This window comes from Lipophrys pholis (assembly GCF_963383615.2).
Source record: "Lipophrys pholis genome assembly, chromosome: 21".
NCBI lineage: Eukaryota > Metazoa > Chordata > Actinopteri > Blenniiformes > Blenniidae > Lipophrys > Lipophrys pholis.
Window position 1 is genome coordinate 9,673,929 of NC_137649.1, and position 26,891 is coordinate 9,700,819.

The following is a 26,891-nucleotide window of genomic DNA, read 5'->3' on the forward strand; positions in this document are numbered from 1 at the left end:
CAAAAACTCTGCCGGGATTATTTGCCACTCCGTCAGGTCGAAGCAGTCAAGATGAGAGCGGAAAACCAAAGAAAAAAAAAATTCTTGAATCATTCAATCAGCCCCTTTTCTCAACACCCACAGGATACATGAGGGCAAGGAGGCACCTATAATTTCTCCTGTTTTCATTATCACCTCCATCTCCTCCTTTCATCCATCTATCAGACTTAAGTTTAATGAGAGGTTATAAACCCTTCGCTCCTCAACGGTGACCATCCATTCATCTTCTCATCTCTTTTTCATCATTTTGTTCTTTCATCCATCCTCCAATTCAACCTCCAGCCCGTCTGAGGAATAATAATAATGCACAACCTTGCTAATCTGGCTTGCTAATAATTCAAGGTCGTTCAGCTCCTCCAGGGATCCTTTTGATATTGCACCGGGTGTGAGCCACACCTGTGGACTTCACTGGCTTCTCTCTACAAGTCGAACCAAGACACTTCATCAGCATCACCCGAAAAAACCTGTGTCTGTAGGTTTCCCATTGTTAAGGTAAAATCCTTTCTATACAGCGCTGACGGATTGGCTCGTCTTCAGTCATGGATTCACCCGGCGCAATAAAGTTTGAATATCTGCTGCCATAGACAGATTAAGTAGGAACAGCATGTCCAAAAAGTATTACACAGAGATAAAGCATGTTTTTCACAGATAATCAGTTTGAAGAGTGACAAACATGAATTATTAACACTGGTGCTTGAACCTAAACCCTTCTACTATTCAGATATATCTGAATGAGCTCATGGCCAGTTTGTTAAGGGTCTAAAAGCAATAAAATACTACTAACTGAGATGTATTTAAAGACTTCGTAAGAGTCCAGGGAGAGATGCTGACTTCAGTTATATGCTGAAGAATAAACATACAAAAGGGTTAATCTGTTCAGATGTCAAATGTTACTCATTTCTCGCAAACATTAATCAACCCTGACCTTTAAAGGCTGTAATGTTGGTTCAAAACCTTTTCTTGCTTGAATCACTGACCACGGCAAACCATCAAAGGTGCCATAACAACGAGACAATCGGACATAGTGTAATGGCCGACCACTGTACATGGTGGTGAAGCACAGAGATACAAACCTTTAAGCCACTGATCAAAATCCAACAATAGAATTTACAACTCAAACAAAAAAACTATTTAAGGTTCAGTAGCATATGAATACATTCAAATAGTAAAATATATTTGATGTTTTAAATACAGTAAATTAACACAACATAACTTAGAGATGAGGTTTTAAAGAAGATTGAAGTCTTTGCTGTAACTGCTTTAAACATAGGAAATATGCATGAAATAAAGCCTTTACCATTTAAAGTCTAAATGCTCAGGAGTTTAGAATAGTCACAAGGTCTCATAAAGTCATCTTATTTTGTATTATATGGAAAATCTCTTCCAGTGAAAGACTGTCGGAAGTCTGTGACCCATAAATACCACCAGATGCTTCATATCTTCCATGACGATATCTCCTAGGCCTGGTCTGTAGGTTACATTTACATAGAGCAGGAGTATGGCCTGGCTTAATCAGAACTCGAGCTGCACAGGCTGATTTGGCTTTGTCTTTTCATGAAGGTCAACACGACTTTTAATGCAATCATTTGTATATAAAATGCTATGAGCAAGAAATTTGTCCTGCCACATGCATCCGGTACTCACATTCTTAATTAGATGTACACCAAGAGTTCTGCTACTTAAAGATGGCCAAAACAATGTCCACACAAAACCAAATAAAGACACAGACACATGTGGTAACAGCCCCAAATGTGCAGAGTTTTGGCCAATCGCTGAAATGCTCATGTTTGCACACACTCACTTAACCAGAGATAACGTAACGCCAACACAACTTTGCATGTCAGCTCGTGGTATCCTTACATCCGGTACACAGATGGCCTCCTCAATTTAATGGCCTGTTTCCATCTGCATCAACAGATGTGCTTCATCTTTGCACGTGAGGGCATACGGGCGTGTTTTTGTTTTTTCTAAAATACCAATGTACATGCATTGAATGTGTGCTTTGTCTAATGTTTTTGTGCACACACATTTTTTGTCTTACTGGCTCGGGAAGAAATGATCCAACTCCATGTGTACTTGTGTGTAAAAGTATGCTGTACTTGAATATGTCAGATCTGTGCATGTGCACACACCAGCCAGCAGGCTCTGGGAATGCGGAGAGGCCAACAGAGAGGCCGTGTCTGGATTGTACCAATTTGCCCTCGGTTTGTCTGCGTCTGTGTCAGCGTCCATCCGCGTGTGTGTTTGTGTGCAAATATGCACTCGATTGTTTGGGCAACTGTATTTCTCGTGTGCGTCACACTCGCTCACACTTGTTGTGCACGCACATGTCTCCCGGTGAAATCTCCAGCTTCAAGTGGTCACGACACACAGAGGCAGCCGCCAGCTTGCCGGCTCAGGGCCAAACACATCGCCGCCAAAATGACAGACGCCTGCCACACAGCACAACTCTGATACCAACGGCACCGTGGGCTAGGCGGACGGGAGCACGGTTCACTGCCGATGAATTGAGGGCTGGGGATATATCAGAAAAATCATCTTTTCTAATGCACAGTTTTATGTGATGCTCCTATCAACCAGGATCATCCCTACAAATGGAGTAATCTGCTCCTGTCCGTCATTAGAAATCACCACTTTGATCTAAACTGCTCTGATGTAACAATACTTCTTTTTTTTCCCACCGTTTCCTGAACATCTTTTCATAATTTCACCTTGAGCACTGACCACTGATTGGCTGACTGGACAATAATGTGGTGTGAAACAGACAGGATTTACTTCCTCTATTAAGAGGAGAGTCATTACTTCAGTGAAAAAAAAGTAGAAAGAAACATAATTCAACACATTTTAAATTATGTGAAACTGCAATGTATGACAGCATAATAATGAGAAAAACTACGCTGTGTGCACAATGGTGGGAAAGGGAAAATGCTGACAGAAGGAATAATAGGACTGATCAAAATATTTAATATATGCTATATTAATCACACGCTTTGTGTTAATCCTTTCTCCATTAAATGCTTATCTGGCAAATATTCCCGTCTAAAACAATTTGGCCTCGACTTTTAGAGTAATTGAGATTGCAGATATTCTTTTTGCCATTGTTTAGAATATCGTCTTGACAAAGACAATGTCGATAACCTGACAATTATTGAGCAACAACCGGAGCAAAATAAAAAGAAAAAAAAAGTTGATTAACTACTGAATTGCCTTGAGACCTGGAACACATTTCTCATCACTAAGAAAGCATAAATCAAACAGAAGCCAATAACATACGGTCTCTATCTGGCCAAGCTCCAGACCGGATAGAGCGAGAGTCTGCGAACGGCCAGACCCCAATCTACTCTAGCACAGGGTCGTAATTAAGAAGAAACTAATCTACTACCAGACTGCATACTTAGACACAAACACACACACACACACACACACACACACACACACACACACACACACACACACACACACACACACACACACACACACACACACACACACACACACACACACACACACACACACACACACACACACACACACACACACACACACACACACACACACACACACACACTGACCTCTCTTTCTCGCTCTCTCTTTCCATCTCTCTCCCTCTCTTTCAATCAATTGCAGGAAAGAAGTGCTTACATGAGAAAATTTTAAGTTAAAAAGTAACAAGACCGAAAAAAAAACATGCATCTGTTTGGGCTGAAGCCAATCTACTTCTATTCTATTCATTTAAGTTGAGGAAAACAAAACAGTCTTCACATGATATAACATTTCAATATGTTTATATTTCATGGTGCACGCAGCTAGTTTACACCGATTTAATTTTGTAACATATCCTGATTATTAATTATTATTATAAACATTATTAATCGGAGTGGCCGAAGGCGCAGATTGGCAGCCTCGCTTCCGTCAGTCTACCCCAGAGCAGCGGTGGCGACAAATGTAGCTTACCACCATCAAGTATGGAGTGAATGAATAATGCAATGGAAAGAGTCTTTGAGAGTCCTGAGAAGCGCTATATAAAACCTATGCATTATTATTGTTTGCAACATTAGTCTGTCAAATATCTTACCTCTGCTGAACGAAATCATTTCATTTTAAAGTCTTTTAAATGGTTCACTATTGATGTCAAAATGTATTCAGAAGATATTTCAGGATTTAAAGAAAGGTTCTGATTCCTGCTGGGCACAAACTGGACATTGAGGTTTTTTAAGGAGATTCAAGTCGCCTGAATGTGTCAGGAACATATGGAATGGTTGTTTACAAAAACAAATTTCCCTAACCCGACCGACGCGCGAGCAAAAGTGCAGAGTTTCCTCATGCTGCGACTGCACTCCCGCTGCCGTTATCTCCCATCATATCATCCTGATTTGCGGATAGCATCCGCATCTGCACTGCATTCCTGCGAGGCCAGGAGGTGACGAGAGCATCCTACGCCAGAGTGACTCGGCAGGATTTCTTCTGCACTCCCTCCATCCCCACGCTCCTTCCCACAGACTGACTCACTGCTCGCTGGCTGAGGCCCAGTCTGTCTCAACTCCTCTCCTCCCATCTTCTCTCCTCTCTTCTGTGGTGCCGATGATCTGATGTGAATGGATGCTGACACTGAGGGGCTTTCTGCAACACTGCTTTCACCCATCAACTCCTATTGTGATCAGAGGAGAGCGGGGAAGAAGGAACGGAGGCAGGTGGACATGGAAAGTCTGTTTACAGTATTGGGGAAGATAATTGACAGCAGCCCTGGATTAAAAAAAAAAGTGATTTCAGGCCGTCAAAGAAAATTAACGTGGAGAAATGAAGGAACATTTTTAAATTGCCTTTTTTAATCATGGAGGACCCCAATATAATCTTAGATTGCCCTGCCCGTGGCCTATTATTTAGTTTCCAAAAATAACCTTGTTAAAAAAAGCATTTGCCAAGACAGCCACAAAACACCTGCAATAAACCTGACACAACTTCCTGCTTTTATGCATACAGATGTATAGAAATCTGTTCGCATCACTAAGATGGATTTTACAAAGGCGGATTCTCTGCCAACCATCACCTCCACAGCTATTTAACATTTTACATTCTGTTCCAATATTTCAATAAAAAAAAACTATCAATTGTGGTCGGATGCTACAAACTAGAATCGGAATGTAAGAAGCAACCAGGAGATTTACAAACCCCGTATAAAACCACCAGCGCAGTTTGCTTTTTGGTCATTCTGAACTAATGAAGATGTAATAAAGACAAATTTCTGTGATAAAGTAGATATACACAGTCTGTGGTTACTAATAAGCCCCAACATATGTGAGGTTTCCTCAACATGAGTTTTTCATTTGTCTTGTAAGAGTTTACATTTATTATGAGGATTATGTGGCAGTTCCTGTTGGCTGATTGTCCTTTTCTTGAAATGTTTGTTATTATCAAGTTTTGAGCAAACAGAAACGGATGGATACAGAGAAGCAAGTGGAGGATGAGAAAAAAAGGTTTCGCAACTATGTCTCATTTAATCACGCAACATGTCAGCATGAATAATGGTAAACACTGTTTCTTTATTTTGCTTAAAGTGACACTTGGAGCTGTGAACTATATTAAGAATTTCAACCAAGTTATTTTTAACCACAATATGAAAAGAGTGTGATCAATGCCACTCGGGGATGCACACCTTTTACAGTGAAAATTTAGGCGACAATTTGAAACGAGATAAACCCACGTGGGATTCCAGGAACAAACACAAATTAAAACATGTACGAGCACATGCGCCGTTTACATGATTGTCAAATGCATCGAGTTCAATGCATCTGACAATCTCTGCCAACGCCTAATCTGTGAGCCACTACACCATATTTTGTACAAAAGCTCACATATGAAACCATTTATCTTCAACACTGTTTTAGCCAACGTGTCACAGCACGCTGGAGACGGTGGGCAAACTGAAAATTATGACATTAATTACTTGCCAAGACTTAAAATCTCATTTTTAGACCTGATAGAAAATTTGGCTTGTTTTAAAAATGTTTTTAGTCCTTGATTTTACAGTATAATCTTAAATTTTGATTTTAAAATCTTATTTCAAGATTTCTTATCAAGTAAAATGTGCTTGCTGCATGGACAGATAATTTCACTAGGTTTAAATATTTTTTTCTCAAATTTAGTGTTGATATCTGATATTTGGAAAACCCATTTTGGCAGTACACACCCTGGACAGGTTGCGAGTCTATCACAAGGCAGACTCACACAAAGAGGCAGTTCAGTGACACCAATCAGCCTTTTTTGGGGGGATTGTGTTGAGAAAACGGAAGAACCCAGAGAAAACCCTCACACGGGGGATGTTATACCTACTGTGTTGCTCCATACAGGAATCCCTGAGCCCAAGAGGAAAGGCTAAACAAAAAGTCACAGCGTCACCAGGTGAGATATTTCACTAAAACCACTTCCTCAAACAAACGGCTCCTACAGTTATAGCTTCAGTACAGTTATAGCTGGCGAAGCCTGTTCAAGTAAGTGCGGCTCAAACTTCAATATTTACAAACGAGGGGCTGAATGATGTTCGCTTATACTTCAGAATTCTTTTTCTAAGTTGCCGAAGAGAAAGAATGTTTGGAGTGGGCTGGAATGTACGCTTGCCTCTCCAGACCTCCTCCTACTTGAGCGGCTGCACTTCCACCCCTTCATCGTAGCCTTCTTTGTTCCTCTCAACTCCATTTGCCAACCCTTCAAAAATTTCTGAAGCTATTTTTCCTCTCAAGATTCCCCGTTTGCTCCTCTCCACTTGTTCCCACTGCCGCAGCTGAACTCCAGCGGAGCGTACCTCCCCACTCCTCCCACTCTAAATGTGTCAAGTGACTTTGCCGTTTCTCTTTGCCGTCTCCACATCTCGGAAGACGCAGTAACTCCGCTCCTCTCTGATGCCATGTCTCCAGGTCATTGCGTCGGACAGCAATGCTAACTAAATGTCAGGGGCGGTCAAGCGCCTCCGCAAGAACACAACCCGCCCTAAAAGTTGCTGCTGGCCACCTGTCCATCACGTCAGTGCTTTTTTCACTTTATCAGTTCTGACGTTTAACTCGTTCACCACTTTTACCAGTGACAGATCGCCGGCCAATGATATGATTAGCTCCGATGGGTAATCATCGCGTTTGTGATTCCAAGAGACAGAACTTGCTGACTTCTTTGACGTGAAGTGAATCAGCGTTTGTAACTCAGAACATATACAATTCTTGAAAAAAATGACATTTTTCAGGGTTATTAGGTGGATGTAGACAATCAATAGATCTGTGATACAACTTTATCCAAACATGAGCCGCCTATGAGCTATGTTAGGTGCATTCTGAACACGGACACAGTCCATCACAGAGCAAAAACACAGAAATACATAAATAAAGAACCACACACACGCATTCATGTCACCACTTCACCTCAACTGCATGTTTTCGGACTGAGGGAGGAAACCGAAGTTCCCAGAGACAATCCACACACAGAGCCCACAAAGCAAACCTGGGATATTCAGAGAGAAAGTTTAATTCTTGAATTTTTGATGGGACTTCTCATCACGCCGTCCAACTTTGTATATAAATCTTCTTTCTATGAGTGTCATGGTTGGTTACTTACACGATTGGGCCAGCTTGATCACAACCTGATAATAATGCCACTCTTAACTTTGAAATATAACCAGCTATAATCTAAAGGGTACACTGCTTGTAGTAAATAAAACCAAATGGTTTCTAAAACACTTGTATGTGTTGGACAGCTTCTTTAATTTAAGTGAGCAGGATATATCCATAACGATGGACTCAATCTAAAAGTGAGATCTTTAAACCGTGACGGCTGGTTTGTGTTTGTGTTCCGTTTTATCTGCGCATGTGGCTGGCTGCAGTAAACTTTCAGGTGTTTGTGTATTCTCACACCTGTGCTCCAGAGATGGGGAGGCAGAGTAAGTGACCCAAATAATGAGTGTTTAGTTACGAGACCAGCACAGGCAGAAAAATAAAGAGAGAAAGAGAGCATGGGCCTCTGTGTCACATCCTTTGCCCTGCGCACAGTTTTGCTGGCGCACACGCGCTTTAGCCAAATGAAAAAACCATCTGTTTGCATACAGTATGAGAGCAAAAAGCTCACAGTTGACACAGGCAGCAAACTGCGATTCTGCCCCTGTCCAGAAATTAGCAGTTCACGTTCATGTTCATGAATGAAAGTCACAGTTTTGGTCACACCAGATAAAGTGTGAGGGTCTAATGAAATGCTGTGGACCACTAACTGAGAAAATAAGACAACAAATAGAGCCGGGGGGTGAGCCACTCACCTCTCTCTGTTGAACTTGAGCGAGTGGAGGATGGCGGGTCTCTTCTGCCTCAGGTTCCACAAGTGGACGCTGTCGTCAGCCAAAGCACTCACCAGCGCTCCCTGTCACAGCAGAGGCAAGGACATTTATGACATGCTTGAAGGAAGAAAAAAAAAGAAAAAAAAAGACGAAAAAAACCCAAACTATTCAAACAAGACACAGATGACGTCAGCAAACACACATGCCTCCAACTCCAGACTTTTCTGCACATTTTCTGTGAGAGCATGGCAGGCGTTCCCTGGAAACTCGAGGCGAATTTAAAATAGGCAGCTTTCTCCCAGGTAACAAAGATGATTCAGAAGATGTATATGAGTGTACGTGTAGGAGGCACTAAAAATCATCTCTATGCCCCCCGGGGGGGGGGGTGTTGGAGCTGCTGAGTCACATGCAGATGCTAACACACACACACACACACACACACACACACACACACACACACACACACACACACACACACACACACACACACACACACGTCAGCTGTAGTATTTTTATTTATTTTTTAATCAGAAAGGGTTGTAAATAATTAATAAGGCCAACATGTCAATCAGCATGACTTATGATTTAATTTGTTCCCTGTTAACATGATATATAGTGACAAACATACTCTTTACTTGAGCCATTACTTCATAACGGTCGGGTTATTATGGACAATGTGTTTGGCGAGATTGTGCGACCTTAAAAAAAAACTAATAAAAGGATGCCATCATGAATTCTGTTTTACGACGCATAACTGATATCATCCATCATTAAACCTAAAGTGTGCACTGTTCTTTCACAAAATTGGTAATTGTTGTCTTTCATCCAATATAATGTGCCACACTCTTCTCACATCACTGAGATTGTTTGACCATAAACGGCTATTACATACTGCCTGATATTAGCATGTGTTTGTTTTTGTTTTTTGTTTTAGTCTTTTTTCAATAAGGTTAAGGCTGAAGGTCAAAAATGTGACCTGATGTTTGGTTCCAACTTTCAACACTTTAAATCCACAGCGACATGAGGACAGTGGTAGTCCCCAGCAGGGTCTGAGCTTACGAATCCCCTGTGGTCGAGGGGGGGGGGGGGGGGGGGGGGGGGGGGGTCAGATCAAAAAAGATGAGGGGAAATGGAATATTACTGTGGGACAAGGTTGACAAAAGCCTAACATAACGGTGACAGAGTGTGAAAAATAAGTTGACTACACATGCTGTGCAGCTCACACAGTTCTTGTCAAAATAGTCAGAACAAACGCACAGCACGCACGCACGCAACGCAGTTCACTTGACCTGAGGAATCTTTTCAGAAACTTCTGGTACCGACTGTAAGAAACAGACCCGGTGATGGCGTCCCACAGTGAGGTACTGCAACATGCTTGTGTTAAATGACGATGGCAAAAAACAAGAATACATAGAGCAGAACCCTGAATCTGAGACCCCTAAACGTCCAACCTTAAGTCAAGAAGTTGAAAACATTACTTTTTTTTTAAATGCACAAGTGAGTTTCAGTTAGGCACGCTTGGGGAACTTTAAATGTAAAAAAATAAAGCCATTTCCTCAGTTTAAAGAAGCAACAAGCTCTAAAATAAGCACATTTGGTCACTTTGACGGCCAAAAGTTTCATCATCTGAGAGATTATTTGATCATGAATGATAATCTCAGCTGCTAATTTAATTTAAATTGGTGAAAAGTAAGACAAAACGGGACAAGACAGCTACAGTTTACAAAGGTAAAAAAAAAACAGAATATGAAAAAGAACAAAACGAGAAAGTACAGCAGTGACATACTTCACAATATAATATATACATACATAGAAATATATTCACACGATATTAGGACAGTATTGCACAGATTAACCATGTTAAGTCACAATCCACACATTTGATCATTTACTCCTCAAAATACTGTTCGTTGTAATATTAAAAAAATAAAAATTGACATTGGTTTCAGTTTTGCTCGTTTGACCTTCCTCTTTGAGTCACTTTTTTTGTTTTGTATGAACCTTTTTACTGTATGAACACGTCTCAAACAATACAAAACGTTTGTATCTCCTGAGTTTATCTGCAGCAGGTTGGACTGTTTTAATAAAAGTAATGGACATAACAACAACGACACGCAGAACTGAACAGCCGAATGCAGCTCTGCCCCGTGGGTGAGAGATCAGTGATGCAGCAGTAAAAGACACTATGCACTGTTAAACTGGCAGAATGTTGAATTTGCACTTACTTTTCTCAAGAATGATCAGAATGTAGTCATATTTATTCACACTAAAACAAAAGGACAATGGGTTTGGGTGATTTAAAGTCGTCACGCTATAATTTTACTGATCCAGCTCACTGAAAGTTTATTTCTTTTGGCTGTATGTGGCATCCCAACTAAAATCAGTTTGACACCTCTGTGCTATATTATCAGGGGTCGATGTATTATGTTGTTGATCTGAAGTAAATATGGAAGTCGCCAGAGAATATAGAAAGCGATAAGTTATCGCACAATACTAGCATGTCCACACTGCTGATCTACTACAGAAAAAAATTAATGTGAAACCGCACAGTAACACAAATTAAAATCGATTCAAATAGCAGGAGCAGCTCCTGAAGTAAAATCACTGTTTTTACCAACAAGGTCTGGTAGCTTTGAAGAACAGCTTGCAACAGCTTCAGCTGCTCATTAAAAAGCTGTCTGATGGCAGTAAAAATATTCTAAATATAGTCCACACCTAAATAGATATTGATTTTTCTTCTTCTTCTTCTTTTTTTTTTTTTAAACGCCGGCTAAAATGCATTTTACCACTGACCTTGTTGTCCACAGCAGTGCCAACTGTTATTCTTTGGCAAACACTCCTAAATATGTAAGTTTGATGAACTGAGTTTCCAGGGAGTTTTTCAATGTCGGAGCGGGATGGTTGAGTATCAAAACAAGCGGAGAGTCACTGAAGCAAAGTCTGTTTTTTTTTTTTTCTGTGACTTACCTCATTGATGAGAAACTGCAGCTGGATGACGGCCGATCCGCTCTCGTGCTGACAGTAACACTCCACACCAGGGCGACCAAACCTGAGAGGTTAGCCGTCAAGGAAAGACACACGGGTTTCTGCATCTAACGGACATGCCCTTTTTTATTATGGCGTCAAGAAGCTGAGTCGCTGGAGAGTTCCACACCGTTACGTCGCTGTTCCTGTACATTTATTTCTTGAAAACACCGACTCATTATATCCTATCGCTACACACTATGAGGACGAGTTCCGACAGGAGGTGATCTATTCTAAGACAATACACTCTTGGATTCAATGCACTTAGATGTCAGGTACACGACACAAAATGTATTTCAGGTGTTCGTAAATGACACAGAAAACCCTGAACCACGCAGGCAGCCGCCGTCAAACAGAAATAGTCATGTAGAAGAGAGTGCTGCTGAGGAATAAATATAGAAGAGAAATGTAACAGGAGTGAGGGGGAGATGATGGAAAGTATGGCTCCATACATTCAAATATATGGAAAATGAATCAGCAGAGAAGAGGTGGACATTATGTAAGCAGATGAGAGAATAATAACGAGGATATGAAAAACAGAGAGAGAGAGAGGAAGAGGAGAGGGGAAAGGAGGAGAGGGACAGAGAATAACGAGTTTCCTATCTTGGGGAGAGTGAATGGGTGAGCTTACTGATTACATCCATTCATTCCTCCCATGAGCATCAGGACCAAGGTGGGGGGTGGTAATGTTTCATATGGGGGCACAACACCCAGGGGACGACGCGATTGCTCATCATTAATGTGTAGGGGAGGAGGGCTGGTGTGTTTCTGCATGCAGCCAGCTACTGTAAGAATGCCTGCAGAGCCATCTAACTAAAATGAAGCTTGACACATGCATCTTCTTTAGCAGCCATCATGAAGGAATCATTCCTCCATGTTTATGTGACGATAGAAAGACTAAAGAAGAAGAAAGATGCCGCGTTGTTGAACCATTAAGAAGGAGGAAAAAGAAAGACCCTGAAAACAGTCGTAGGTAGAGCTAAGAGTCTAATGCAAACACCGATAATCGAGTCCTCCTCTCCTGCAGCGCAAACTGTGCCTCCAGTCCCCAGACAGGAATCAGCATCATTTATTAAGTCGTCGTACTTCATGTAATAGTTCCCGGAGTGAGTTGTGTCCACAATAAAGCCACCTGCTCACATCTTGTGTTCTCCAAACGCAACGTCCCCAGCTTATCATGTGCACTATCTAGATATGTTTTCTTTCTCTTCGGTTTGCATGTATTTGTAATGAAATGGCTTCCTCTCTCAGATCAATCCTCACTGGCCTGGGCAGCGGTACTCCTCACATTGTGCAATGCGTAATCAATTCACCAATGTTGTACATGTCTGACTGTGTCCACAGAAGAGTTTCAAACAGTCTGACGAAGACGGTTAAACAGGTACAAGATCATGTCGATATCTTCAAATAAGTAGCAGCGCAACATAATCGTCACTATTTGTCAAGCACCAACTGAGTAAAGGTCTTTTACAATCAATATTTTGTATAAACAATTGCTCAATGAGTAAAGCCTAATCTGCAGTGTTCACTGGTTTAAGTCTGATTCAAGTCAAGAAAAAAAAAAAAAAGAGGGTTTGGACTAATCCACTTCGCAGTGCAATAACTACATATTTTGCATTTATTTTAAGCATCGGCTCAAGCGATGGACACATGAAGGACATAACAGTATCGTCTATGACATAATTTCCATAACCTCCACTGAAATGCTGTGTGCTGGACTTAATCCAAGACATAAAGGGATTATTTAGTGGTTTTTCTACTACTTAATGTTTCTCAAAGAACTCATGAAATTCAAAGAATATGATTAGAGGCTGCCACTCCCCCAGATCTGTTGCTAGAATACTGACATGTATGGATGACCTTCATACTTTAAAGAGATTTCATGAAAACTCCATCAAACTGAGATCTACTTTGTAAATGGATTTAAGGCCCTGTCCACACGACAACACCATTTCATGTAACCACATGGAAACGGGGGGTGGGGGGGTGCATGGTGAGCATTCAGGTTTAGGAGGTAGAGTTCTCACTTCCACAGATAAGACTGTAAAAACAGCAGACTGCATTTTAATCTGACCAAAACTGGTAAGTGTGCACATGAGGGAATGAATTTACATGAAAGGCAGTTAAGTTTACTCTTTCAGTTCTCATCAACATTGCTCTTAAATACAACATATAGCGGTTTACAGTGAGAAGCTGGTTAATGCAGGAGAAACTAAAACGAGAGCTATTTCCATCACATTTCTGACACAGAAGCGCTCAATTGATTTAGGTTTATTCAGATTCGCCACAAACACTTTGACAGGGGAAGGAAATGCTGCTCTGTAGCTTGTGGAGTTAGTAATGCCAACAAGTTAACCAAATGACACCTGACTCAACGTTTTTGGACCGAGAGAAAGCGCACAGTTTTAAATCACAGCCGAGTACATGCTGTCCCCTCCATCCTCTCCAGTCTGAGATCAAAGGTGTCGTACAGCCACAATGCTGTCTGAAACCTTGCCCTCCGCTCTTCAGGTGGATTAAGCTTTGTCCTCCCCCACTCTCAGCAGGCAATTAAAGGACTCTATCTCTCTGCACCCATGATGCCCTGACTGGGAAAAATCCACTGGCTGCATTGGATTTTAGCCAATAAGCTCCCGGGAGAATCAAATAGACTTGAACTGTGAGACCAGGAGGGCGCCACCAAGTCCGTGATAAACATATCTTTGTCAGAAGCCATCATTATGTAGAAAGATCCTTTTGGCCACGAGCCACCGCTTCGACGTGCGTCGAGCCCTTGAGAGCTTAACATCCGTCTCATGCTGCAGACAGCCACTGTAGTGATGGAGGTGTGACCTCCTCTCAAACAAATACAGCGCAGGATCATTAGAAAGCAGAATTGGCAGTGAAAAAGGAAACAACCTTGCGTGAATGTCCAACTAGGGAGTCAAGGTACATTTAATGAGCTTTTCACTACCAAATCCAGGCTTTACCACTCTAATTCACATGCAGCTGTATTCTGGATAGCTTTAATAATTTAAACGTTTCAGAATAATTGAGTATCTTTAATAATTTGGTTCCCTTGAAAGCTTAAGCAAAAACACAACATGATCTGGATTGGGGCATTAAAACAAGTGCAGCTTCACTAACGGTCAAACCAAAGGGCTAGAGAAGAGCGACAGACGGTCGCTGCAGCGCTTGAACGTCCAAAGCTTGAAGTTCTTCACACTGGAAAGAGAGCAAAAGTGCTCCGTCTTTAAGAGAGGCAAAAAGCTCATCAGCACGCACCAAATTATTGTCACAGCCAGCAGATGAGCACAGACAACCCCGACGCTCTGTCCACTTGACCTGGTATGCCCGGCATGCTCCAGGATACTGCTGCTGGCGAAAGGACAGACTCAGAGAGGAACGCTGACCCCCATGTAGGCCAAATGTGCAAATAGTGGCGAGCAAGCCCAGATCTGCTCATTTAATGAGATTCTTACATTTTCATTTTTTTTCCAATATATCCTTCCTAAGGTCAGAGAGGAAACAAGATGAGAGAGGTAATGAAACATTACTGCTGTTTGTCCAAACACAAAAAAAAAATTGTCTACCACCTTGAAGTGTGACTTGAATTACTGATTGTGCATGAAGGTAATCAGCAGAAGCAGGTATTTGTCCCAAAATAGAAATCGATCTGCAGAAAGTTGATATATGCCTCCCAAATTTGGGGAAGAGAGAAGAAAAGTTGGACAAAGGGCAAAGTGATTTTTTTTTGCAACATGATATATTGTATAGAGCATTTACCAAAATATATGTAAATGGACATTTTAACCCGAGGATGTTAAAGGAAATTCCTATACTTCAAAGTCAGGATAAAGATACGTCATCATATGAAAATAATACAGTTGAATCTCTTATACAGTAGTGAATAACTGATCAAACTGTATTACATGATGTTATTTACAAAAGAAATGTCTACTTTTTTTAATGAATGGAATAAATCAAATACAAATACAAAATGATTTTAAATCATTAACGACTTCAGTAGTTTTCTGACATCTGTTATTATGTTGTCTAGGGCGGTTTTTCAGATTTCTAAAATGTGTAAATCAGATGCACCAAATGGAAACAGGAAATTTAATACTAAACAAAGATTGATCTTTTTCCCGTATATCTTGATATTTACTTCTACTTGTTAGTTTAGAAGAAAACAGAGAAGCACAAGTTCTGAAATATTGACACTCGATAAAGGGTTAATCAGTGTTTAGTCACATAGTGGAGTCGCAATAACACTCAGGGAGGGAACAACTTTCTGCTTCTGCTTGATTTCTTCAAGGGCATTACATCTTCATTTCAAAATAAGGTAATATTTCTTTGTGTGTTTTTTAAGTGTTCTCTATGACTGAATATTTAGAGAAGCATCTTCTGTACCTGCTTTATATTTCGCAGAATAATGACGAGAACAGGCGCGTACAGCGGACTGATCCTGGTGTTTGTCGGGATGTTGGAAAGATGCAGCAGCACAACAGACCGCCTAACTCCGGATGACTTAACCAAAAACTCTTTCCAAATGTTGCCTGGCAACCAAATCTACCAGGGCCCGAGAAAGAGAGAGGATTTAAGGTTGTGCTTTTTAAACTACTCAGACTTCCTCCGCTCTGAAGGGAGGGAGCCATCCTGCGCACACATTATCATGAAGGGCACATACACGCCGACACAGACGTGATCGTAAAAGCCTCCAGCATCAACAAACTCACGCCATCAAACCCGAAAACACAGGATTTTCTTTATGTGTTTCAAGCGCACGTTGTCATAAAAGGCAGCAGTGTATTCACGAACATGTCCGGACACTGGCATGTATCAGACACTAAAAATCCTTGAGGACAATATCGAGACCTTTTATTTATTTTTGCCAGAAAACAAACGGTAAAATCCGGAAAGCTGAACAACTGACAACACCAACACATCTTTTATTAATGAGCTGCAAACATGCATAAATATTTTGTACAGAATGGGCAATTATTCCATCCATTAGTAATTACAAGATGACCTAATAAAGAAGCACTCCGTCCTAAAAGAAACACACCAGCTGTGTTATTTATTTGTCCAGCCTTTCCTGCTGCTTTCAATATCTGATGGTAATGCGATCTTTATCCAGCACATGAAAGCTTGTACATTTGTTTCAGCAAACCTCAGGCACGGGCGAGCTGTTTATTAATGCTGTGTCAGAATGTGTTTCCTATAAAAATACATGTTTCCCCTGGCAGTGTGTGTTTTGCCCCCATTTCACACCAGGGTGGGAAAAAACATAATTTCAATTTCTCTGGGTTGTTTTCACATCATTGGCATTTGACACAGTACAACAACATTTAGAAAGCCAAGTCGCCGGGTAAGAAGAAGAAAGACGGTAACCACTTAAAGTTCCTGCAGAGAAACAACGTGATCCTCCTTTCACTGTGGTCTTTAAACCAAAACATTATTGATTACAGTTACTTAAACGTACAGATGCATTAAGGTGATTTATGTACATGTAAATGATTGAATGCTTTTTACTCATTATGTTTCCTCAAACATTTCACTGCACGTGGAGTAATTCAACGAGTAATACATTTCATGCCACATCATCTGTGTTGTGCACAAGTGGCAAGGACAAAGAATAAAAACAACAGATCCTTTCAGAACTGCTACTGCGCGGCAAAACGCGTTCCTGAATTTTAGAAAGACACGCATCACTGTGCGACAAACAGTCCTTGACATTTAGTCGGCCACATTTTTTTTGCCACTGTTATCTTAACCAAAATGATCCAAAGTTGCTCTGGAATGGCTCGGTTCGATCCACACGGGACATGCTCAGTACGAAATGTGTCACAGTTGCTGACAAGAGCGTTCCTCATTCCGTTTCAGCCGGGCGAGGCCTCTATCTCAGTCTGCATCCCTCTCACCACACTGCACCAACTCTAAAAGTGGACAGACTGACCGCGAGGCAGCGATAGCAGCGAGACAAGAAGACAGAGGAAAAAGAGAGAGACAGAGGAAGACGGGGAGGAGGAAAAGCAGAAAGTGGGTCAGCCTCTCGTCTTGTCAAGTCTGATGAAATTTTCCCAAGCTATTCTGGAAGTCAAAGTTGACTGATAATTTACTTTCATTCTGCTTTCCTTATATTTATTTTTTGTCAAAGCCACGGGCAGCTGACAAATAAAGGTGAGTCACTGGGCATCCGGCAAAGAAATGCAATCAAAAAGAGGAAGGAGCTGTGGAGGAAACAGACGGCGGGTTTTAGGAAACCTCGGTGCCCACAAATAGGCTTGGTTTCGATAAATGTAATTGAATAGGGATGAGTCCTTGTGTCACCGGATAAAATATAAAGTGGCTGTTTGTTTGCTTACCTCAAACACGTCATATCTGTATTTATCGGTGTCCTTTGAGAGACGAATGAATCGTAACAAGAATGAGAGGCTGGAACTTTTAATAAAGTTCCGAACGTGTGAAAAGAGGATTGGTGATGCAGAGAGGCAAGATTATGTGGAACCACAGCGGTGAAAAATAACACCAACTACCAGGAGGAAGGGAAACACTCGAGGAGAAGAGCTACAACAGAGATACATTGGAAGAACCAGAAGGAGGAAGAGGTGATGAATGGAGGATACAAAGGGGAAGAAATGCGGGAGAGGCAGTGAGAGAAAGCGCCAGAGAGAGAAAGCCTGGGAGCACTGAGTTGCTATGACGTTGGGCTTGAAGTGACGTCAAAGCGAGCCACTCATACATCACCCTACCACTGAGGGGGCGGGGCCACAGGGCACAGCCTGATCTGCACTGGGCCCGGAGACAGGGATGGGGGGCAATGGTACAAAATAAGAGTGCAGGAGAGGGAAGACATTAGGAGCCACGAGACTAAGAAGGAGGAGCGAGGCAGAGAGATAACTGGGGGTTTGCAGCACTAAGCTAGGAAAACCACACAGTGATGAGAAGAAATAATGTTCCAAAGAGCCCCGTCACATACTCGATATCTCAGCTCAGCTACTTGTCCTTGCATTGCGACACCGTACAAATCACCCTTAATTCTACAGCTGACCTTGACCTCAGCCATTATCTATGATTCCATGTCACCCATCTCAAGACCTCCTTCTGCATGCATGAGGCAGTTTACAAGGAAAAGGCTGCTGGAAGAGCGAGAGAGAGAGAGAGAGAGAGAGAGAGAGATCCTGCGGGTCCACCAGGGACCTCCCTTTATAATGCTGACATGGTCGTCTTGGTTCAGGTCGCGGGAAAATAAAAAAAAAAAAGCTCTGGATGGAAAGAAGTGCTGAGCTGCACACTGGTCAGTAAAATTTAAAAACATCTCAACTTGAGCAAAAAAAAAAAAGAAAAAAAAAGAAGCTATTTAAACAGGTTTTTAACAGTCGCTTAGCAACTGCAGGAACAATGACTAAAATCCCACCAAGGAGCTCACTGCGTGCTGCAAGCTAAAACAGCTCTCTGGACACGGGCCTTAACCCTTTGAGCTTAAGAGATTTGCACAATGTAGCTCTTAAGAGGCGCTATGACTGACTCATGTTAATTTGTTTTCCTCCCCCCCCCCCCTCTCACTGCCGGAGCTGTGAAGCAGCACCTGATACATCAATGGCAGAAAGAGCAAAAAGAAGAATCACGCTCCCTCGTGAATTTCACACATGGAAAAAAAAAAAAGAAAAAGACCCAAGAGCCCTGTCATGCAATCATACTGAAACGCGAGCAAATAACACATGAATGCGCTCTTCAGGCACCAACACACAGCTACACACACGCAGGAAAATGCAGAGTTGAGCAAAGTGGTGATTTATTTAACACAGTCCTTGTATAAATAATCCCTCCTGACACATTTGATTTATTATGCAGGCGAACAATTAAACTGCGTTGGGGCCACGGAGTATTTGTCGCTTCCTCATCTCTCTCACACATTTGTCACCCTGGATGGTGAACCCAGAAGCAGACTCGGAGCCAGAGTCAAGTTTTAGAGGGTTTATTGTCAAACTCGGGAGGCAGCGGGTATTCAAAAACAGTAATCCAGAAAGTACTCAAGGAAAAACGAGTGAACTGGGGGATTTCTCGACACAGGGAATGAAGACGATCTGGAACTGACGATTTCCACGAAAACCAGTAAAGGCAGTGATATTTCAATGCGTTTGGGCCTTTTGTTTACACACAAAAACAATTATATCTGAAAACCAAAGTGGAGATTTGGAAAAACTCTGTCTTTCCTTTCCGGCTGCATGTAGGCAGGGAGAGTTTAATGTCACAGTAGGCAACAGAAGCATCATCAGCATCTTGTGTGGGCGACCTGTGTTTACAGCTACTGTACCAATATGTCCCTATACTTTATTTGACATGATTACCAGTCAACATTTTCTTGTAGTTTACTTGTTTTGTGCTCGAACGCCACATTCAGGAGGAGCTCCACTTCGCTATCGGTCTATGCTTTTTGTTACACTGAAATATCGCACAGTCGGACACAGAAGAGGACCTGACAATATTCACCAACACCCAAATATTACAGGCCCTGCATCTACTGTAGTATAGCACTCCTCTCCCTAGAAATCATCTAAATGACCCTTCACAGTGGCTATTTGTGGAGGTGCACGGCTCGACGTTCCCGTCACCAGCATTTGGACAAACAATGAGGCCTGTTGTGAAAGTTTGGCGAAGGATAGACGCGTGGAAAGATGCTGCACTTTGGTTCTAATAACATGAAACCATATGGATATATGCAAACTTATCGGGTAAGTTAGGGTCTCCCCTTTAAAAAAGCTTCAATCTGCCAAACTGACCAATGACAAATGTAGTGAAGAACAATGCTGAGACGGAAGAGTTTGTGGCCGGCCGTACCAGAATCGTTGCTCTGTTAAGAAATATTATTCTGGGTTTGAGCCAGCAGGCAAGACAGTGGCACAGTGATGATAAACGGTAAAAATTGTAGCCTCCCCATGCTGTAGGGATAATGTGGATTGTTGGTGGTTGGAGTGTGGCCAGTAGTCGGGTGTTAATAACACGGGACATCATCTAATTTTAGCAGGACTACTCAGCACTGGGCTACTGTACATCCACTCAGGAGCAAACATCTGGGGGGAGAAAAAAGATGAAACAAAGGCAGGGAGGAGGAGAAGCAGCATAAAAGCACTGAAAGTGGTTTGGAAATTCAGAGGCTGAAGAGATCGAAGGAGAGAAAGACTAAGGGAGGGGGAAGGGTGATGCTGGCAGTGGAGTAGCAAGCAGGAAGGAGTTAAAGGGGTAAACTATGAGGGGATATGTGTCGAGTCAGCAAAACAGCTTGGGGCCGATTGCTTCTGCAACGGCATGCAAAGCATAACACAGAAAATGAGAGATTTAAGAAAAAAAAGGAAAGGAAGAGGTGAAATCAAGCGAGACAGGAGGAGTAGAAAAGGTAAAAACAGAAAGAAGTAAATAATAAAGCTCATTAGAGAAAGAGAAAAGGCTCTATGAAATATTAAAAGACAAATATAAAGACATTCATTATAGATCACGGCGTCAGGAATTTCAGTATCCTGAAAATCCTGGATGGGACAGACATTTTATTTTTGGGTATGCTGCTCTCAACTGCCAAATTGTCTCATTTACACGAGTGTGACAGTCAGCAGCTTAACAGAAATCAGAAGTTCTGCTGTTGTGATAGCAATGCAAAGCCAGTTATAGGATTATGTTCCAACAGGCGAGGGAGAAAACGCAACAGGCGGTGGGGCAGAGTACCGACCGTGAATCCTTCGGATTTTGGACTCTCGGTCTCCAAAACTGATGCCTTTCAATTTGATCTAATTGTAGATATTGCAGTTATATCAGATAAACCCTGACGTTGCATACGGCTCTTTTCCCAGCTGTGTGTGGATTGACGACTGGTAATGATCATTGAACACAGACAGAACAGAAACAGAACTGGTCTCCTAATTCACTGTTTGTGTTGACAGCACATCATCACATGTCTGCAGATAGCTGGAAAGCCTACGTGGGCTGCACACTACAGACTTCAACTGCACTTCCGTAACTTCATATTTCACTGCCACAAGTAATGGCTTGACAAGCTCAAATCAGTGTGCACTGTCCTTTTTAGCCCATCCATCTCGTGAATGATCTCTGGTGCGACTGTAAAGTTGAGAAGGATAGAGAAACCTATCATCTGAGCTGCTGTTGCATTTATTTCTCCACAAAGTAGAACTTTCAACACGTCGGAGACCTGACAGCGCCAGTTGTAAGTACTCTCGTCATGCACGTAACTGTAGTAAAGATGTGTTTACAAGGCGATTTTAGTGTTCACAAGGTGAAAATGCAATACAGTATGTACCTACTTGGATTTGAGTGAGAACAATGCAGATTGATTTTGTGCATTTTTCACAACTGTCCTACCCTGCACACTGTGCACAGTGAATATAACAGAGCTAAGAATGCTCTTAATGAATCCCAGTTTTTGCGTTTTTGAATTTATACCCAGTCCCCAACAACTCTTACAGCTGAGGGTTTGTCCTTCTGCGTCTCCAATAACGTTCAGCCTTTCGAGGAAGGAACACAGTGAATCTCACAGGAAACCATAACAGATACCATCTATCATGTAGCAAAGGAGAGCAAATTGGTCCAATCTGTCACCTCTGGAACCACATGTTCCCCTGCCAGCCTGAGATTACATTTCATGTGCACCTTCTCACCTTTCGCTTCTCCTGCTTTAAGGAATTTCCTCTGCTTCACAACATCCATGATCTCTCATCAGTCATGAATGAAAAAAAATTAATAGCATGTAATTAAATGGTAGTTTTCAATGATGCAGAAGTTTTCATGTTACATGAGGATGTGTAACATGGGCAGTGCGGGCCAATAGCATTAAACCTGCATTGATCTGATTGGTGAAGGACATGTCAGCGTTTGGAAACCCACATATACTTTGTCACTGTGCATGCTGAATGTGTAACTTCAGCACATCGAACGACTGAATTTAATCATTTTCAAGCTCCACAAAATGCAACGCAGAGCACCACAGGAGAACCTTCTCTCATTTAAACTATAGAACTCTGCTGTATAAATAATATAGATAGTATAGATAGTTAGAATCTCATTCTATGAGGGTTTTCACTAAACACTGTTAAAATAATATTGATTATTTGTCTGCTGAACTTTTTCGATGTCCCAGTGGATCATATTTCTTTCTGATATTCCTGTCTGACACATTTTATAGAAAAAGATACACTGATACAAAGACCAATGTGACAATGCTGCAAAGTGCCATGAAGAGAGGAGCCACGTGATATCATGTAAGACAAGGGGAGCTGTGCACATGTCCAACAGTCTCTCACAGATAATAACTGTGCTCATCATCTGTATATAATGTGTAATATCTTGGCACAGCATGGTACAAGTTTAATTTAGGTGTGTGTGGTTTCACATGTTTCTGTGATGTGCCATGTAACGCTGTAAAGCACATGAACACTGTTTGCCATTTGAAACATTTAGTTTGTTCAGTTTATGCAATGTGCCTACTTCACTTGAGCTCTGCAATATTCATGAAACATGAGCCACTACACCCGTCAGATGACCAAACCCGGGATACTCGTTATTCCCATGTACACGTAGCCCATTGCTTTTACTTGTCACACACGGTTAGCTCACTGTCATCATTGGATTGCACACATCAAACAGTCAAAATGAAGGCAAAGCATTCAAACCATATATGATCACATAAGCCCAATAATATAGTATATAATGTGAGCAGAAGAGGACAAGAGCGATGCAAAGATCTGATACATTTTACCATCTCACTATGACAAATATGAACCTTTGTAAGAGAAAAAACAACACAAGGATAACCCTGTTCCGACGACATACCAAGAGAAAAGCAGGTGAAACTAGATGAGGACCCAAGAAACTGCGAGACTGTGACTGGTTTTCCTCCCGTCTATGAATAATGAATGCAGCAAATGGGAGCCAGTATATGCATTTAGATGGATTCCTGTATTACCCTTTCAAAGTGGTGGTGGAAGGAAAATGTTTTATTATAATGTAACTTAATGCCAAATTAACCTTTAACACATTCACCCTGCAATGCTACGAGTCTTTGTTTTAATACAAGTTCAAGCGGCAATGAAATGCATCCGGACACTTTGGTTAATCTAATTTGAGAAGCTCTAGGTGCTACACTGGTCGGTGCAATACACGGATCTGTGCAGCTATGAGACAGTGAGAAACAGAAGCAATAAAGGAAATGTTACATCATTTACGTAGCTAAAATGGTTTACAAATTTGTAGCAACTAAACCTGTTTCCAGAGCTACTCTGTGTACCCCTGAGTTCTTACTTCGCTGTTTGCAGTGAATGCCTAACAATGTATAAACATTAAAAATGTATAGAGTTCAACACCTACATGCATATACTGTATATTCATACATGCATGCATATTGTCACAGTTGAGTTAGTTTTCATGTTTTTTATTCTGTCATTTCTCATCTCTCATCTCATAGCAAAGTTTTAAAAACAATGTCTCTTTACCCGAAACGCTGAAAACGATGTAGTTCGCATGCCAGGCCACAAGTTCGCACAGTTGGCTGTTTTTTCTAATGAAACCAATTACACATGCGCAGTACAACAATATGCTATAAACATTAACAATCGAGAGTACACAGACCTTTCTATGGATGGACAATGAAATTGGATTGCTATTATGGGTGACTCAACTATAAAACTACCAAGTCCCAGGAGAATATGGACGGGGAGTCATGACACCCTGGAGTCTACCATTGTTGTTGTTTTTGAAAAGCATCTTCTGGCTCTCCCCTAATGTCTTCCTCTGTGCTCCTGCTCCTTCCCCCGATGGCTCTTGATTACCATCCCCTCTGTCTCGCTCCTGTGAGTGGATATGTGTCTCTCCCACGACCCAAGTTTGTCCGTCTCGCTCTGTCCTCCTTGTCCAAGTTGCCTTTATGTCTCACCTCTGTCTCTCGTATTTGCCATTGTTGCCTTAAGGACTTGGCTTTGTCTTACATTTGGACTATGGATTTAGTTTCCTTTTGTGAAGGAATTGTTGTTTTTTTGTCTTTTCCCCTTTCAATAGAGTCTCTTTTGAGTTCACCCTTGAAGTTTGCACAATCACATGCAAGAAACCAGAGTGTAATAAAAAAGGACGCAGTAAAGCTACTACAGCATACGTTAAAAAAACAAAGTGTGAACTCATGCAAATGGTGTAAGCACTGTGTCAGTGTATGCCATGTCTGCAGTAGTTCATAGTCTGGTGACTGTGATTTCCGTTCCCTGTTGCGAAATCTGGTGGATGTCTCTGCATTTCAAATTCCTGCACCTCCAGCCTGAGGGCAGCAGGGTGAACAGCTTGTGCTGGGCGTGTGTGGGGTCTCTGAGGATGGACGCAAGCATTCTCTGGAGCCTGCAGTTGTAATGACTCTGCGGGGAAGGTAGCAAATTTCTGATGATCTTCTCGGCAGGTGATTTTGGTCCATCGCAGTAGAGCCGACGTACCACACGATGATGCAGCTGGTCAAGAGGCTCTCAATAATGGAGCCGTATAAGTTGCTGAGGACCTTTGGCGACATGCCAAACCTCCTCAGTCTCCTTAAGAAGTACAGCTTAATGTCCACATGAGGTCCTCACTGATGTGTACGCCCAGATATTGGAAGCCGCTCACTCTGGTTGGCGAGGTCTCCTCTTCTTCCTCATGTCAACTATAATTTCTTTAGTCTTGTCCATGTCGTCGCACCAGGACACCGGACTGGTGTCATGCTAAAGGTGTCACCAGCAAATGTCTTCTGTTGTCTTTAAGAGAGCCAACGCGGTCATAAGTGAACAGGGGGAGAGGTTAGGGCCGAGGACGAACCCCAGTGGTGTGCACATGTCTGTGGTGATGCAGGTTGTGGTCCTATTTGAATCCCGAACAGACTGGGACCCGTCAGTCAGGAGGTCCAGGAGTCACAGAGAGTGGGGTACAAGCCAACATGTTTCATGTAGATTGAGGCCCCAATGAAAAAAAACAAAAAAACATTCATGTTTTAGTTGAAGACATGTCCTGAAGCTAAACTAAAGTTTTGGTAAAATCACATCAAGCAAGTGGTAGTTACAGCTGTGCTTAAAGTAAATCTGCAGTTACTGAATGTAAGTCAATGCAATGTCTCTAAAAACCCCTTGAAAAAAAACGGTGTCTATGCGAGTGATGTTCCCGCCTCCCCTCTGCTCTGAACAGACTCATGCACACATATGCACCCTCTGGCACTGATATCAAACAAATCTTTTCAAAGGTAGGACCACAGGAGATTAGCCACCGTTGGCCTCCAATATGTTTCAGTGTGCCAACCAATTCAGAGCTGGGGCCTCGTTTTCAAGGTCAGGTATCCGCAAGCTGCCAGTGAAGCAAAAATCTGTATATTGCCAACCATGCAGCAGCAGCACAAGGCTGATGGGCTCGTGTACAGAAATTGATTGTTAAACAAAAAAGATGCGAAAGACTGCCTTGTTCTAAAATCTAGTAAGTGTTGAATTTGTCAATGTTACTTCCACAAATTGTTCAAACTATCACATGGAAACTGAGCCCCCTGCCCAAACCCACAGCTCTACAATTTACAGATTAATTCAACCTTATGGATTAGATTATCCATACCGTGCTACCTGCTGGCTAGAATTCTGTTGTGTCCGCTTTAAGACTAATTAGACACTGTCGGTACATCGTATGGTTGTCGCTTTGCCAAAACTACAGTAGAGAAGGGCATTTGGCCAGGTGTCATGCAAGACATAAAATATTAATCTGAGCACTGTCCTTTGCTGTTTGATTAATGCAAGACAGAAGGCCAGCACTTACATGTTTCATAACACGGTGTGTGTGTGTGTGTGTGTGTGTGTGTGCTAGTTCACATCTGCATTTTCTCTCTGACCCTCGCACACACCGAGGGCAGCGAGGTTTCATCGTCAGTAGGAAAGATGTCCTTCAACCAGAGGACAAAGGTTTAAGCTTCCCCATGTTGTTTACCATCTGCTCCATTAAAGCTTCACCTGCTGCCTCCCTATGGCGTTATTCAGCAATATGGGTGCATCCACAGGTAACAAATAAACAAGTTATTAGGTAATACAGAATAACACTGCTACTACCTTGGCTTCTTAATGCATTTCATTAAAATGTCCATAGCTAACAAAATACAAACATCAAAGCTGATGATTTCCACCCAGTACATAACATTTTTGAGAAATTTCTGTCAGATAATCTACGTCATAATAAAAGCATCCAATACTCTGTCTGACGTACATCTTTTGGCCTTATTTCCTGATCTGGTCTTGATCAAGGAACAGTGCAAAGAGTGCAAACACAAGTGTACTTCAAAACACAGCAGAGCCACAGAGCAATTGTGGATTAATTTGGGTGATGCATTTGATTGGATTAGGTCATTCTCAACACCACAAAAAAATAAAAAATATTCTAATGAATGCTAAATCCCCCAACCCAAAAAAAGGAACATTCACATAGGCAGACACACCATGCACTTAATTAAAGAACAGTGCTTTGATGAGTCACATGTCCATCTGTGCAACATAGA

At 41.9% G+C, this 26,891-nt stretch overlaps 1 protein-coding gene across 1 annotated transcript in view; it reads right to left on the bottom strand.

Annotated features, from left to right (window-relative positions):
* Positions 1-26,891, bottom strand: part of stxbp5a (syntaxin binding protein 5a (tomosyn)) — an 88,018-nt gene that overhangs the window by 42,053 nt on the left and 19,074 nt on the right. The window contains exons 3-4 of the mRNA XM_080491232.1: positions 11,315-11,396; positions 8,330-8,430 (exon numbers count right to left, since the gene is read on the bottom strand). Of these exons, the coding sequence (XP_080347358.1) occupies positions 8,330-8,430; positions 11,315-11,396 (183 nt within the window). The remainder of the gene's footprint in view (positions 1-8,329; positions 8,431-11,314; positions 11,397-26,891) is intronic.